At 37.1% G+C, this 15,895-nt stretch overlaps 1 protein-coding gene across 3 annotated transcripts in view; it reads left to right on the top strand.

The window, feature by feature from the left end:
- Window positions 1–15,895, top strand: part of LOC145690090 (uncharacterized) — a 192,132-nt gene that overhangs the window by 72,594 nt on the left and 103,643 nt on the right. Inside the window, exon 1 of one of the 3 annotated variants that reach the window (XM_081764663.1) lies at window positions 7,625–7,851. The exons of the other annotated variants lie outside the window; for them this stretch is intronic. Within the exon in view, the coding sequence (XP_081620789.1) occupies window positions 7,831–7,851 (21 nt within the window). The 5' untranslated portion in view covers window positions 7,625–7,830. Of the gene's footprint in view, window positions 1–7,624; window positions 7,852–15,895 lie in introns of those variants that run through there. 3 annotated transcript variants of the gene reach the window in all.

The following is a 15,895-nucleotide window of genomic DNA, read 5'->3' as shown; positions in this document are numbered from 1 at the left end:
CTCGTCAAGAAGACAAGTCATCCAAAATCGCGACAAACTGAAATTAATGTTGCGGAATGTGATATTCCTTGGAAGGCAAGGTATTGCTTTTCAAGGCCACAGGGACGATGCTTGTGCGGATAATTGGACCTCAGATGGTGACTGTGCAGAAACTAAGTTCAACGTGGGCAACTTTCGAGAATTGCTCAAATTTAGAATGGCTTGTAGTGACGATCTCTTAAAGAATTACTGGAAGAAAGCATCGAAAATGACCATTTTTGCCAATAGAACCATACAAAATGCCCTCATTGAGGGTTGTGGATGAGAAATCACGTCTGTATAATTGTCAATCGAGTGCGAGATGATCAGTTTTATTCTATTATGTTTGATGAGACTACGGTCGTTTCGCACACACCTCAGCTGTCTTTGATTCTAAGGTATGAACACATGGGTGAAATAAGAGAGGACTGCTTCGGTTTCATTGATCCTCCACCAGCAGAGCTGAAAGGTGAGGACATTGGTTTGAGCTCGGAATCCGAAGACGCAGAACCGCCCGAACTCTCACTGACTGGAGCGAAAATTGGAGAAATTGTTCTATCTTTGCTACGAGATTTCTTACTCGACCCGAAAAACTGGTATTGGTATAGATAGTTGCACCGTCACGACTTCTCAAAGTCGCCGGGCAGTGCAGGAGATTCAGAAGGAGGCTTCAAACGTGCTGCACTGTTCATATTGTAGTCACAGTCTCAACTTGTCCATCTTCAGGTCGACGTCAGTACAGTGCGTGAGGAACTGTCTGGGAACAACGAAAGAGATCATTGCGTTTTTCATCGCATCTCAAAACGTAATACTGTCCTTAAGCTTACGGTTAGTGGCCAGTTGGAGACATTGTGTGAAACGGGATGGGTTGAAAGAAACGACGCGGTATAACAATTTCACGTGAAATTTCAATAAATAAGTGAGGCCCTACAGTGTGTTCCAAGTGGTCCGAGTTAGATACAGCAGCCAAAGCATGGGCACTTTCTTTTGCCATGCACGACAGTGAGTTTATCGTAACTATTACGTGCCTTCAGGGTGTTCTCAAGATAACCCTCCCCTCAATCGACTTTTGCAGAAGACAAATTTAGACATGAACGCAACGTCAGATGCCATTTAGGACACTATCGCAGCATTAAACAAGAAGCGTTCAAACAGCAAAGAACTCAAGGCAACTTTCGAAGCAATATCCAGAATGGCTGCTAGTGTCGACGTGCAGATTCAAATTCCTCATCTCACTCAAAGACAAACACATCGTACGAACTTCAAAGCAGATGACACATCTTACTACTGAAGAACTGTTTACATTCAGTTTATAGAGTCGGTTGTAGAGGACCTCAAAACTCGTCTTGCGCAGAAAGTTGTCAATGTTTTATCAACTCAACATTTTATTGCCAACACGCGCAACTGACTAAACTCTGAGCAACAATTCCGCATTCTAGCAGAAAGATTTTACAAAACTATCGGAATTCAAGAAAAAATGGTTTTCCCCCTGTAGTTCTAAATTTGCAATCTGTACTTCCGAATGGAAGAGAATTAAAGAAGAAGGTGGAATTCTATCACGAACTGCGTTGGAGGCCTTGACCACCAGCAACGAATATCTTCACGTAACTATTCGAAAACTGCTGCGCATACTTGTAACCCTGTGGTACGTATTCCACGTTAATCAGTAGATCTCATATAGCCTCGCCGCTGAAAGAGATGTTTTAACTCAACATCAACTCATCTTGTAACCCTGCATTCGAGCGTGGTCAGTGCAGAACGATCTTAATCCACATTGCACCGACTGAAGACGTGGTTGCGATCTCGTTCTGGCAAAAAGCGACTGAAGGGACTAGCACTTTTAAATGTCATAGGGACATTGTTGTAGATCACGACAATATTATATCGACAGATACGTCTTGGGTAGTATTCACTGAAAAGCGTGTTTTGAGTGTAACTTCCAAGCTCTTTTGTTCTTTTGTTTAATTCATTTTACTAAAATACAGAAACATTATGAGCGTTCTAAAAAATGTTTAACCTGATATTTTTTCAAGCGAAATATTTAGTCAAGCATAGCCACGACCAGGCCTGTACACAGAATATCGTTTTGGGGGAGGGGGCATTGTGGTGAAAAATTCCGTAGCAATTATATATTTTACCCTCTTTTCCTGAATCCGTTTTACCTTTCATTTGGGGGGGGGGATTTCGGGGAACATATCCCACTCCACAACAAAGAGCCCCCTCCAAGACGTTTGGTTTAATCCGCCAATGCCCCTATTATCTGGAAACAAACAAATAGACATGAACACAAAAGAGCTTTCATCTTAAATGTCCATGGTGATTTCCCCGTTGGAACAGAAATTTTAAAACCCTGTGTTACAAAGAGAAGAAAGCAGGGTTCACCCGTAACCCGTTCAAACGGAATTTTCCCTGATAGTTCCCACATGATACTCGTTTCATGCTGTGCTTACATACATTTGAGTCTCACTGTATTATGATTATTATCTTCCATAATCGGAATAACAGAAGAGAAACGGGATTTTACTTACTTTCACTTTAAATTAATTCATTTCGGAATTTGATTTAAATCAACGATTTTTATTTAAAAAATCAAGTGATTTAAATCTTATTAAAATCGTGATTTAAATCAGACTGATTTAAATCAATCCACCCTGCTTAAAAACGGAGTCCAAACCATTTCTCGACTTACATCCGAAACAAATTTTCAACCATTTGAACTGGAAACCGGGATTAATTGGCCACAAATGTGATACATCTGCCGACTCACTGAGGAAGGACTCCTGATACGTTGTACTGTTCTTTTTTTTTACTTTAAATAAAAGTGTCAAGAGTCATTTGAGAAGGACAAAAAGATACAGTTGTACAAATGAAACCATTATACAGAATTACATATGGACAATTTCAAAATATTGCAAAGTACAGAAGAACTAATTAAGTCTAAGTTAGTTCACTACGACTTTTATTAGTCCAGGTTAAAAAAAAAAAAACGACTTAATTTGCATATCAGTAATAAAAGTGAATAAAGATAAGAATTATTTGAGTCCACTTCGGCTCTCACCCATGTAAACATAATAAATACATCTGATTTCAGTAAATGCCTCTCGTGGGGTTTGTATGACTTCCCCCCCCCCCAAAAGTACGGTATTTCAATGTATTTTAGTAATAGTAAACTTATTAAAGCGAAACAATATTTGGAATTTTTCTTTGATTGCAATTGCATAGCAATAATAAACTTTAAAAAATCACAAAAGAAACATTCATAAACTTATGAAAAAAAAAAAAGTTGCTTTTGTAGTATAATCTCTTTGAGTAATGAATGGGGAATTTTGGGTCTGGATATAATACGAATAATATGCGGGAGTGACGCGCGATAACCCACAAATGTGTGTTCATCAGGATTTTACAAACATTTTTCGTTTTTTGGTTTAAACCAGTTTTTTTGTTTGTTTTTTTAATCAGTTGGTTTAAACCAGCCAACCCTGCCTCTAAACATAGTGATTTTACCTTACTTTGGCCCTCCAGTTCCAAAATTATCCCTTACTAATTCTTGGAGAGAATTAAGTTGAAGTCGCACATGTTTTGCAGAGAGATACGCAGATAAAACATTTAAACAGGTAACAAAGTGATTCAGTTCTTAAAATTGTATTGAGTATCATTTTGTCGTATCTTTTGCAGGCTTTTAGAATTATAACGAATATTATCGGGTGTTCGGCTTTCCGTGTCGAAGCTCTGCCAAATTCTGTATCTGATCAGCCACATTTTCACTCGAGTTCGATGTTAATAAGATGTATGATTAAATGGTCTTAACCACTAAAGTTATTGTGCTATGACAACCGTGTACCGTATATAAAACAATGCACACCTTTATTTGCAAGAATTTATTTCGAGAGAATCCATAGTTTTTTTGGCGTCTGAATTAAATATAAGGATAAATAATATAATTTGTAAACTCGCCCCTAAAATTAAACTAAATTTACTGAATAGTCGGGATTTCGGGAGAGGGTACGGACCCCCAGGATCAACCTTTGTGTGGGAATGACGAAAATTTCGATTGTTTCCTCCACTAATGTCTCATCACCGTAGCTGTTCACTGATATATAGAATGGGTTGGCCAAAGATAACAGGAGGCATGGTACAGTCCATGTAACCGCCGATCTCAAGATTGTCAGAAAGCGGGTTGAGTATTGTAAAAGTTAACGTCCATTTAAAAGTTTTGATTGTTCCCCGGGGACCTCTGTGGAGTAAGCAGAACTCATCTTCGATGCGCCATATGGGCGTTTTTCTTCCTGAGTTTTTGTTTCTTTCTTTCTTTCTTTTTTTTTTTTTTTTTCTCAAATGTTTGTGATTTATAGACACTGACCTCTATATGCTAAACATTTCGAAATTGTGATATTTTAAAGTTCGGCGCAGATTACATTCTAGTTGTCTTAGGACTATTTGTTTTACTAATGTTTTAAAATTTCTAAAATTGAATTGAAGTTAATCTTTCAGTTTTGCCTCTTAGGCAGGGACGTACGCAGGAATTTATTTCGGGGGATCCAAATTCAGTAATATGATAAATTATATTAAAATTTATGAACTTGCCCCTAAAATTAGCCTCAATTTGTAGAAACAGGATTTTGGCCGGGGGATCTTGGACGATTTTGTCCACTGGAAAATTTGCATGATTATGGATCCAGGGACTCCTTGTATAAAAGATGAGTGCTTTGATCGCCGAGCCACCGTGTCCTTCTTCCAGTGTTGAATTAAGTCATTAGCAAATCACTACATTAAATAATACTGACTAGCTACATTAATTACTATTCCCATTACGTTATTCATTTCTGGACCTTCTTTATTATTAAGTTTATATTTGCTTGTTGAAATTGGTTTCGCAAAATCTGAAACAATTATGTTACAAAATACATTCTGATAGGATGTCTGCTTTTCAAATTCTTCGAGATACATATAGAGTATCATATCGTTCGAAAAATGATAATACAACACTTATCAGTATTTCAATAACTTATCAGTGAAATTTAGCCATAATATGTTGTCATTACTTGATTTATTACGTGTCAAAATGTAAAAGCTACAAATATTGAAGTCCTTCATTTGTACAATACGCGGCAAAAAACCTGCAACATGAGGATATAAGTTTATTGTGAAACTACGCCTAACAGTACAGGGAATGAACATAACGTCTAAGTGGAACGAATCACGTCAGGATGAACCTCGGCCTCCTCCCATATACACTTATTTTGGAGCAAAGGACTTCGTTATTTCACAATAAACTTATATGCTCATGTTGCAGGTTTTTTGCCGCGGATTGTACATAAAATGATGGTTCATAGCTTTGGCGTAACTGGGATATTTTGCCAGGGGAGAGGACACAGCCCCTTGAATTGAAATAACCTTTCAACGGGTCAAACGCTATCAGAGAGGCAACAGTATTGTAGGGCAGGATTCTCAACCATTTTTTGACTGACGACATGCTTTACTAAACGTCCACGACGTCGCGACACACTTTTTTGATATTTTTATTATAAATAATATCTACTATAATCAGGGGCGTCATTTATGGGACGGGAGGGGGCAATTGCCCCCCAAGAGTTTGAAGAATACATATACTTTCATCGATTGTCGACTAATATGTTTGTACGAAACGTGGAAGTCTTATGTCGCTGTTGCTCTTGGCCCTCTCAAGCGAAGTCTGAAGTGACGCCCCTGACTATAATAGTGAATCCTATTAGTTTTTCTAACGATTCTATGTAGCACTGCCGCCAAGTGAACTTTGTGGTGGACAAACACCGTGTGCGTGGATTTTTTCGGGGTTCTCCCGTTTCCTCCCACTTTCTTCATTCCACCATTTCATTCATTTCTTATCTTCACCGTCGTCTTTAGCCTAGTCGACATAACCGTGGGACGTGAAATTTAAAAAAAATTCCATTTAATTTTTTCTATGTAGCACATCATTATTGCTGCTGCTGGAGGTGTTGACTGGTACTGGTGTGTCTCGATTTAACATATTAAATTCTTCATGATTTTTAAATTCTAAACTTTCGCGACATACCTTATGGGACTTCGTGACACACTAGTGTGTTGCGACACGTCGGTTGAGAATCACTGTCCTAGGGGACTTGACTTCTCTGTAGGCGAATAGCTCATTTCAGAATTCCTAATTACAGACAATTGGGGCTTGGTGACACACTGGCAGAACATTTACCTCTGATACGTAAAGTTCCTAGTTCATTGCAAGTTCTCGTCGACTGGGCTTTATGGTGTGCAAGGATTTTCTCGGGGGCTCTCCAACTTTCTTCATCCATTTTCATGACTGTCTCTTTTAGTCAGCATGATGTAAGCTTCGGGCGTGAAGTTAAAAGATTTAATTTTCTTCCGTAACCGTACGACTGGTTTGCACGCATTCCATGCGATTGTTCACTAGACCAAAACTTGGGTGAAGAACGCCTTGGATGGAAACCAGAGAGCGCAGTGGCATATTGGTCGAGAAGTCATCGTGTACGAAGTGTCCTGGTTCAATTCTAATGTGAGAGTTTGTAATAACCAACATAAAGATCGTTAGTTTTTTTGGGGGTCCTCTCGTTTGTTGTCATATCCTCATTCCAGCATTTCTCTTCTTCAACCCACAGAACATCGTGAAACGTTAAACTAAAAAGATTTCATTTGCTAACCCAAGTAGCGATTCGAATTCGATTTTAGTGATAGTCACCTTCATGAAAAGAAATTTCTAGTTTTACATTCCAGGGCAGGCAAGTAGGCAAAAATTTATTTCAAGAGAGGTGCAACCCTGTTGGGTGGAGTTCAAATTCAATATGAGGATAAATTTGTAAAATCGTTCCTAAAATTAGAGTAAATTTACAGAAAAGTCGGGATTTCGGGGGGTGGTCCGGGCCTTCTAGGACCCATCCCCTGCTTACATCCCTGTTCTAGGATTAAGCTCTTTAGGCTAAAGGAGACGGCTGATTAATAAAAATGAATGATTATGCAGTAATTGCTGGAATGAGAATGGTGGAAGCGGAGAATCCCTGAGAAAGCCCACGGGAACCTATTTTCCACGAAACTCACACGGCCGGTAATCGAACCAGAGAGTTAGGAATGAGCACTACCAGGTGCTAGCTCGTGTCTCATTGTCACCTGCATAGCCTCCGAAGTTACTTAACTATGTAATGTAGCAACATCAAGATACGTTAACAAGTGCAGAAATTTTTGTTGAGTGGAGATTTTCGCCGTTTTTATCAAAGATGTTACTGATTTGACTTGAACCTACCTTTTAATGCGAGATTCAAATCAGTCATAGGCCTGGAATCGAACTCTGGTTGCCTGCATTAAAGTCTTCTATTAAGATATACTTGAGCAATTAGAATAACTAGAATACTAGTAAAGCTTGAGCTAATTTTAAGTCAAGTTATTCTGAATATTTAAGTTTCATGTGCATTATTTTTTGTGCGCCGTCCCGTCGTTGATAATAAAAGAATCCCTTCCGTTATGCATCATTTCCCTGTTCGCGTTTCGTAGAGCCATAGTGGTGCATTAGGCGCGTGCGCAGTTGTACTCCGGTCTGCCTGAATCTGCTGAGCTCTGAAGCAGACGATTTCAAGTCATGTCTCAGCTGTGCTTGACATATAGTTGTGCAGCAGTAGTGTTATGGGAGAGAAATGCAACGATAATGGTGATAGAATTGTGCAGGTGAACAGCGCCTTCGAAACCCTACACGGCTCGCCGTGTTAAGGGAATGAAGCCAGAGTTCATCTTGAACGCCTTTTCCGGGCTTTTCTGCCCTTATAGTGGTGAGGTTGTCACCCTTTCTCCAGCATGGGAAATGTATTCCATCGGGTGAGTATTTGTAATATTGTTTTGCTTGATGTGGATGAGCCGACGTTAAGACCTGTAGCATACAGGTACTCTACAGTCTTAAATACCCCGAATCGCAGGCTCCAGCTGGACGTCCACAAAATCGATTCTCAACGCGGAGCTAGAACACGTGACTTAACCGCTAAAGTAATCGAGAGTACATGGAGAACTAGATTAGTTTACCTGCATTAAAGAAATTTAGTGCAAACACACATGAATTTCGGGCTTTACTTAAAATTTATAATATAAGTTGCTTACGTTGAGGTTCATATTTTCTTGAAGGTGTCACTTGAATTGACTGGGGAATGATTCCTCAATAAATAAATAAATAAAGTTGAAAAAAACTACGCAATTTTACATCTGTTGGTTTTAATCATGGTCGAAATTCGAGATGCAATCTTAAAACTACTTTCCCACTTGTAGATAAAGGCCCAGTAATTATCGCATAGGGTTCTAACAACTAGAAGATAAATCTTAAAAATTCTATGAAATCTGTAGTGGGTAAATTGAAATAATAATAACTTTCTGAAGGATAAACAGGGGTGCGTATGAGACGAGACAATTTTAGTGACAAGGTTCGAAACCAAACATAAGTCTTCTAATAATAATAATAATAATAATAATAATAATAATAATAATAATAAAACATTTTTCTAGATGAGAAGCTTCCATTCCTATCTCGTATGCATCCCTAATGTTTGAAAGAAGATAGCTATTTTATGATGATAGAAATTTTACTTGTTCAATTTTATGCACGTATGATGTCCACGTATACATTCAAGAATTTGTTAAAAATCGGGCAAAAGTTAATAATTTTGAACAGATATGAAAAACATGTGAATTCTCATTTCAACTTGTAAGTAGGTGAATTTGAAACGTTTTTGGAGTCACGACCCAAGTTTTGATGGCTTTATACAGAATACCTAGAGAAGATTTTTAGTCATTATACTTCGCACATGACATTTCCACGTTGAGTCGTAATAATTCTCGGCGTCTATAATAATGAAGTAAGTTAAGAGTAGATGATTGAAGTGTACACATGAAAATATATAGTTCTTTATTCTGTTGAGTTGCATTAACTTTGTGGATATTGTGCATGGTTTTCCAGAAGATTGTAGTTCGGATACCAGAGAAGTACAGTATTCCTCTTCGTAGTTTAAGTACAGTATTCCTCTTCGTAGTTTTTTCCAGTGCTTATACTGTAAGGAAACATGTGAACATTATTATGGTACTACCTCCCAAATAGACATCGTTTGGCGAGCAACAATTCGAACTTGATAGCCACTTCTCATCTCCCGTGCACGAGGATACATCTTACTGTTGCACTACCTACAGAAATGATTCTATATCATGTATAAGTGGTAATAGAACACACAACAAACCCAGATCATGTTGTATTCACACTTCAACATGGAGTGAGAATACAGCATGATCTCAGTTTCTTGTGTGTTCTATTACTACTTGTACACCAAATAGAATCGTTTTTCTACGTAGTCAACAGTAAGAAGTATCCACGTGCACGGGACATGCGATATGTGTTTTCAAATCCCCCCACATAGTCATATACTAAGTACAAGGGCACATTATTATTCCCATACGATATAAGAAAACAGATATTCCTAGAAAAACACCCTAAGTACAAGGGCCAAAACTCAGTCTATTACCTACTTTTTAACATCCTAGATAGTCAATGAATAATTCCTGAAAGTATGGCGTTTCTCGTCCTTGCCTAAATGGGAAGTACGGCTCCTTAACTATAACCATTTAAACTTGTAGTAGAAAATTAAACCCCTTCAATTTTTGCAATAATTCTGTATGAAAAGCCATGAGATTTCGACTAGGTCTAAATTTCTTGGGTGTATAAAAGAATTAAGGATTATGAAGGAATTTGAGAGAGACGCTGATGATAGTGAACATAGTAGAATGAGGAAAGTAAAAGGATCGATTACGCACATGGTGTTCATCCTTCACAAAACCCACTTAGTGGTTCGAACCAGGATCCCGACGCACCGCAAGTGAACTCTAGCACTGAGCCAGCGCGGCCTCTTGAAAGAAGTTAGTGATGCTTTCAAACAACATAACAATGTAAGTAGAGTAATGAGAAAAGTGTCATTAATGATGTATTCCAAACATCTTCACCCAACTCTCGGACGTTGGTATTCTTCATGACTGTCTTTCTTACCAATAATTGAATGAATGTTGAAACAAGTTCATAGATCATTTGAAACCTTAAGATTGGATCTTTGTGCTTTTTTCACGACTGTGCTATTTCAGTACGTTATTATTGAAACGTGTATTTTCTATTGCAGACTTCATTCACTGCAAAATTTTAATAAAGTTTGGCAGCTTCTGTTTTTGCTTTTAGTTAAACAGTTTTATATCTATTCAACACAGAAACATGTTAGTATATTTCAAACATATTTCTAGGGTTATTGATCGTAGAAATACGGACATTTCAGAGAAAGAGAGAAAATATTTTTGTAAAATATAATATTCAAGTTGTTGGAACCAATAAAATCTAGTCTATATAAAATAAAAATGTATGGTTTATTTTGTGTGAAAGCGGGAATTTATATTTAGCTCGCGACACCCCACTGCTGGCTTTGAAACGTTAGAGCGTGAGTTGTTTTGCTAGAGAGATCCTAAGCTCGTATCTTTCGACATGGCCCTTTACTGTAAGACTTTCTTTATCACCAAGTAATGAAATTAGTAGTGTAGCTACATGAAAGACATGCCATTATTTTATCTCTGAGAAAGACTTTTTTACTATTGACATGTGAAAGTGCTTCTTAAAAGCGGTAAGAATTTCTTAAAATTACTTTCAATAGAAGGTTATTATTATTTGTTTTGACAGGCAAAGAATGACAAGCTACAAACCTTTGAGAAAAAAATAAAATGAAAAAGGCGTTTTACTGAGATTCCAACTTCTTACTGAATATTGACTATACTCTTCAAATAACAATGTTGATATATTATTTTTTTCTTAATTCATATTAATCAACCCAACAGACGCTTAGTTTTTAAATGAACAAAAGAGGTCAGTTAATTCGATGGGAAACCGGCATGAAATTTTTATTAGTCCGTTGCAACGTTCAAACAATATTACATAGGAAACGCAATAATTGATCTGGAGATGTAAGGATTATCCAATTTATTTACATCTCTCTTCTTTCAATATAATATAACCAGTTAGTGATTATCATATTTAAGTATGTCAGTCACATACACCTGGTGCTCTTCATTATGAAATAAGAATTACGAGGCATCAAGTACAGTTATGTCTAAAGATACTGAATCCGCTCTTCTTTTATGGAAATCAGATTTCTTTTAACGTCCCACGATTGTGCTCTTTAGGGTAGAGTCGGATAATTAAAGAATGGGCGTAGTTGTGTGGTTAATATGCTCATCTTTAGTGTGAGAGAACCAGATTCAATTGCCAGTGTAAGCTTAATGATGTTCGGATCCCATTTTAAGTTCTAGGTCTGTTTCGTGTAGTCTTGGTATTAAAGGACACTAAACTGCAAATGAAAAACGGAAGTGAATAAATATGAAAGAATTGACGAAATATGAATGTAGGAGAATAGAACTATCACATTTCTCATGGACTGGGATCCAACCAGAAAACTCTAGCAAAGAAATGAGTGTTATTCTTTAGGCTAAAAGGACATGGATGATTAATGAAAATGAATAAATGTGAAATTAAATTTTTGTGCCATCCCAGGTATGGAATACGGGACCACGATGTATTGTGCAACACTACGTAATTGTTGTGCATTCGTCAGTGTTTTTTCTTTCTTCCTTTCTGAGTTGTGTGTGAAAAAAACCCTCTTCCGTATATTTTCTGGGTTTTAACTAAGGCGAGGCAAATGATACTTTTTTTTTATATATATATAATGAAAAACCATTAGAAGGGAAATATGTTTGTGTTTAGTTTTTAAAAGATTTAATTATCTTCTGGGGATTTTCAGAAGTTTTAAAATTTATGAAGGGGACTGCGTTCTGAGTTAAGGATGCCTTGTTTTTTCCTCTTTCATTTTAAATAGTTTCTTGTTCTTTTCCACAACGTTCACACTGTGGTTTTAAAATTGTGTAGTGAATCGTTCAAATACACTATGAGACTGATTTCCTATTCTATAGTTTGAACAAGAAACAGTAAAAATCATATGACGTAATTAACTTCATGATCAAAAATTAGAGAAATGTAGCATCTAAAATACAGTTAGTCCCTTTCCACTTTATTTACTAGATGCTTTTATTTGGCTATTTAATTCGTTTGTCTGTATATAGTTTGTATTTTTGTCATGCGGTGTTTCAGATTGAGCATAACAAAGGAACAGTAGAATGAGTGAGCACGTAACATTTGTCTTTTGAATACGCTTTTTGAAGAGCGGAAGAGAGATTGAGTGTGTGACATAATGCTGTTTGAATCAGCAATGACTGGCTGATGTGTAAATTTGGTTTCGTGCCAACTTTTCAGTTAACCACAGTGTTGACTGACGATATGTAACTCATCTCTAAAAACGGATTTTAATTTCCAATATAAATACATGTAAATGGTTTCTGCGCTGAAATGTCAGCAAGTCGACGTCATTTTACTACGTAATAATGGTTGTGACTACTTAGACGTGTTTATCGTTGCAGTTCTATGAATGTAGTATTTTATCACTGCAAGTAATGTTTTAGATGTTATTAATACGGAAACTGCTGTAACTAGTCGAATTGTTATTCAGGAGTAGTTTATTATTATACACAGTGCTTTTGCATAATAATAAATTGATAAGTATGTGGAATTAGAGATGCAAAAAAAAAAAAAAAAAAAAAAAAAAAAGTGTTTTTTTGGGGGGAGGCTGAAATTTCCTATTTTGTTACTTATTCAAGTACCATCTTTGTTTTCCTGTAGTGGGTCTACAATTAAGAAAGTGTCTTCACAATACCCATTACTCGTGTGTCCTCTTTTCAGTTAGGAGCTGGCTATCTTGATTGGTTTTGAAACTTTCATTTATAAGATTTCCAGCAAGCGTAAGTTACGCAAACAAACAATAGTAAGGTTAATTTGCTTGCCTAACAACCGCACAAAGTTGTACACTCATGTCTAAAATGATTGTCGATATCTATAACTGTCTTCTTGTGAGAATATAATTTGATAATGATTTTGCAGGGTACTTTTAATACTGATACTATGTGTATAATAGGGAAATGTATATTTGTGGTAAATTTCATAGGAAAAGAATTATAAACAAGAAAATTAGAGTAAGACATGTTGCTAAATGGACAAGAAAGGTTCTTTTTCGTTATGTTGTTTATATTTGCTGCTCTTTTGACATGAAATTTATCACATACATGTCTTTGCGGATTATACATATACTAACAATATAAGAAATACCGGGCGAAATCGTTATCAGATTATTTTCCTGCAACATCAGATTTATAGACATACGACATTAATTTTGAACATGAGTGTACCTCGTGTCATGTTTCATTGGTTGTTTCAACTGGCAGAGAAGAAAAAAATATCGTAAACGAAGAAACATATATTTGGTCTAGGAATTAATTCGTGCGGTTGGTACGCACACATTGAAGCTGTAGTACAAACACAAAATACATAAATACCTTAAGAAAAATATTGTCCATCGCTAGCCACCACTTTCGCCCATCTGGCAGGCAATGTACGGATTCCGTGGCGAAAGAAGTCCTCATCCTTGGAAGCGATCCAGTCAGAGACCCATGTTTCGATATCTTCTGAAGAAGTAAACCGCTGTCCAATCAAATCGTTGTTCATGCAATCGAACAAGTAGTAGTCCGAAGGAGCAACGTCTGGTGAATACGGCGGGTGGGGTAAAACTTCCCATCCGAAATTTTCTAAATAGGTTTTGACCGGTTTTGCGACATGTGGGCGAGCGTTATCATGTTGAACAATAAGTTTATCATGTCTGTTCTCCCATTCTGGTCGTGTTCTGGCCAGAGCTTGCTTCAAACGCATTAATTGTCGTCGATAACGTTCTCCATTCATAGTTTCACCCGGTTGCAGCAGCTCATAGTACACCACACCTTTCATATCCCACCATATGCACATCATAACCTTTGCACAGTGAATATCTCGTTTTGGTTGTGATGGACCTGGTTCACCTGGTTTCACCGAGGCCTTTTTTCCTTTAGGGTTCTCGTAATGGATCCACTTCTCATCACCCATAATAATTCGATGCAGAAACCCCTTTCTGCTCTGTCGTTGAAGCAGCAATTCGCAAATGGTTTTTCGTCTTTCAACGTCTCTGTCTTTCAATTCATGTGGAACCCAATGTGACATCTTTTGAATCATTCCGACGGCTTTCAAGCGTTTGGAGACTGTTGTTTTATCAACGCCTAATGCTGCTGCAAGTTGTTCCTGCGTTTGACACGAATCCTGCTCGAGCAATGCTGTCAATTCTTCGTCTTGAATTTTTTTTGGCTGTCCAGCTCGCTCTTGGTCTGCCAAGCCGAAATCACCACTTCTAAACCGTGCAAACCACTTCTGACACGTTCGCTCAGCTAGAGCATGGTCACCATACACTTCCACCAAAATACGATGACTTTCAGTCGCACTTTTCTGCATGTTAAAGTAATGCAGCAGGACACCCCGCAAAAACACTTTATCAGGCACAAATTGCGCCATGTTCACTTAACTACAAACTGGTGTTGTTGACGCTTTAATCCACTGCCCTATACTACGAACGATACGCGATGACAGGGGTTTGCAACACATGTGTGGATACACGGAACTGTGGGACGCTCCGTTCGTTGCGCCATCTCTTGTCCACCCGCACGAATTAATTCCTAGACCAAATACATATACTAATTTAATTTTGGTACAGTCCGCAGCAAAAAACCTTCAACATGAGCATGTAAGTTTATTGTGAAACGACGAAGTCTTTTGCTCCGAAAGAAGTGTGCAGGGGAGGACGCCGAGGTTTCTCCTGGCGTGATTCGTGCCACTTAGACGTTATGTTGATTCCCTGCACTGTTAGGTGTAGTTTCACAAACACAATGCTTATGTTGCAGGTACAACATTTCGCTTACCATCCGTTTTCCATTGGGAAACACTATTGGTAATAGTTTAACGGTAAAACTTCATTATTCGCAACACTACTACTTTTCTGGCTCTTACATCGTGTCAATATGTTTGAAATAGGAAACTTTCATATTTTGTCTCTCCCTCGAATTTTTAACCAATCCTAAATATTACGTATATAGATAGACCCAAAAGTAGTTATAGATCAACATCTACCAAGTATGACATTTTAATTTATTAAGATAGTAAATTTACTTGCTTTTGTTTGTTACGAGCTTAAAATTTAAGGGAAAATAAATTAAGAACAGATAAGAAATAAACTAAGTCAATATCTGTATGGATAACAAGTAAATGATATAAAATGTTATGACCGATCAGTACGGGACGGTATACCAACTTTTGGTCCACTCTGTACTTTTCCGCTTTCTCTTCTGCATAAAATGTGTCTTCTAAAACGATAGTAACTGAATTCTTCGTTTATGGATAAATTGTAAACGATAATGTTCTGCGAAACTATATTTTCAGAGCAGTTATTGCTAACCTTTTTACTAAAACATTTTTGTTGTTGAATATTACTCTAATTACAAACAATTTGTCGGAATTAGTATCCACTGATTTGTCTTTCTCCATTCCTATCGAGTGACCGATATTTATTGATTCTTAATTTTTGTCCTTTAGAATAGCATAATTGTCTTTTTTTTTTTTTTTTTTTTTTGCTATAATGGAAAAAGAAAAGTAGACTACATTTTTCTTCATTAAAATCGAAATATTAGAAAAAAATTCCTCGCCAAAAAAAGCCGTAAAAAAAATCTCTCGTCCTTTTGTTAGTATGACCATTCAGTTCAATAAGTTCAACTTTTGATTGCAATCTTGATATAACAAAGAATTAATAGACCTGTGGTTAGTTGCTGAAACTAATGAACTGTAGGAAGTGAAAACTAATTCTTTGCATTGAGACAGTAGTCACAAAAATCTGATTCA

The sequence above is a fragment of the Thermobia domestica genome, chromosome 1, assembly GCF_964235325.1.
Source record: "Thermobia domestica chromosome 1, izTheDome1.hap1.1, whole genome shotgun sequence".
In the NCBI taxonomy this organism is placed as follows: domain Eukaryota; kingdom Metazoa; phylum Arthropoda; class Insecta; order Zygentoma; family Lepismatidae; genus Thermobia; species Thermobia domestica.
This window is presented reverse-complemented; position numbering and strand designations above follow the sequence as displayed.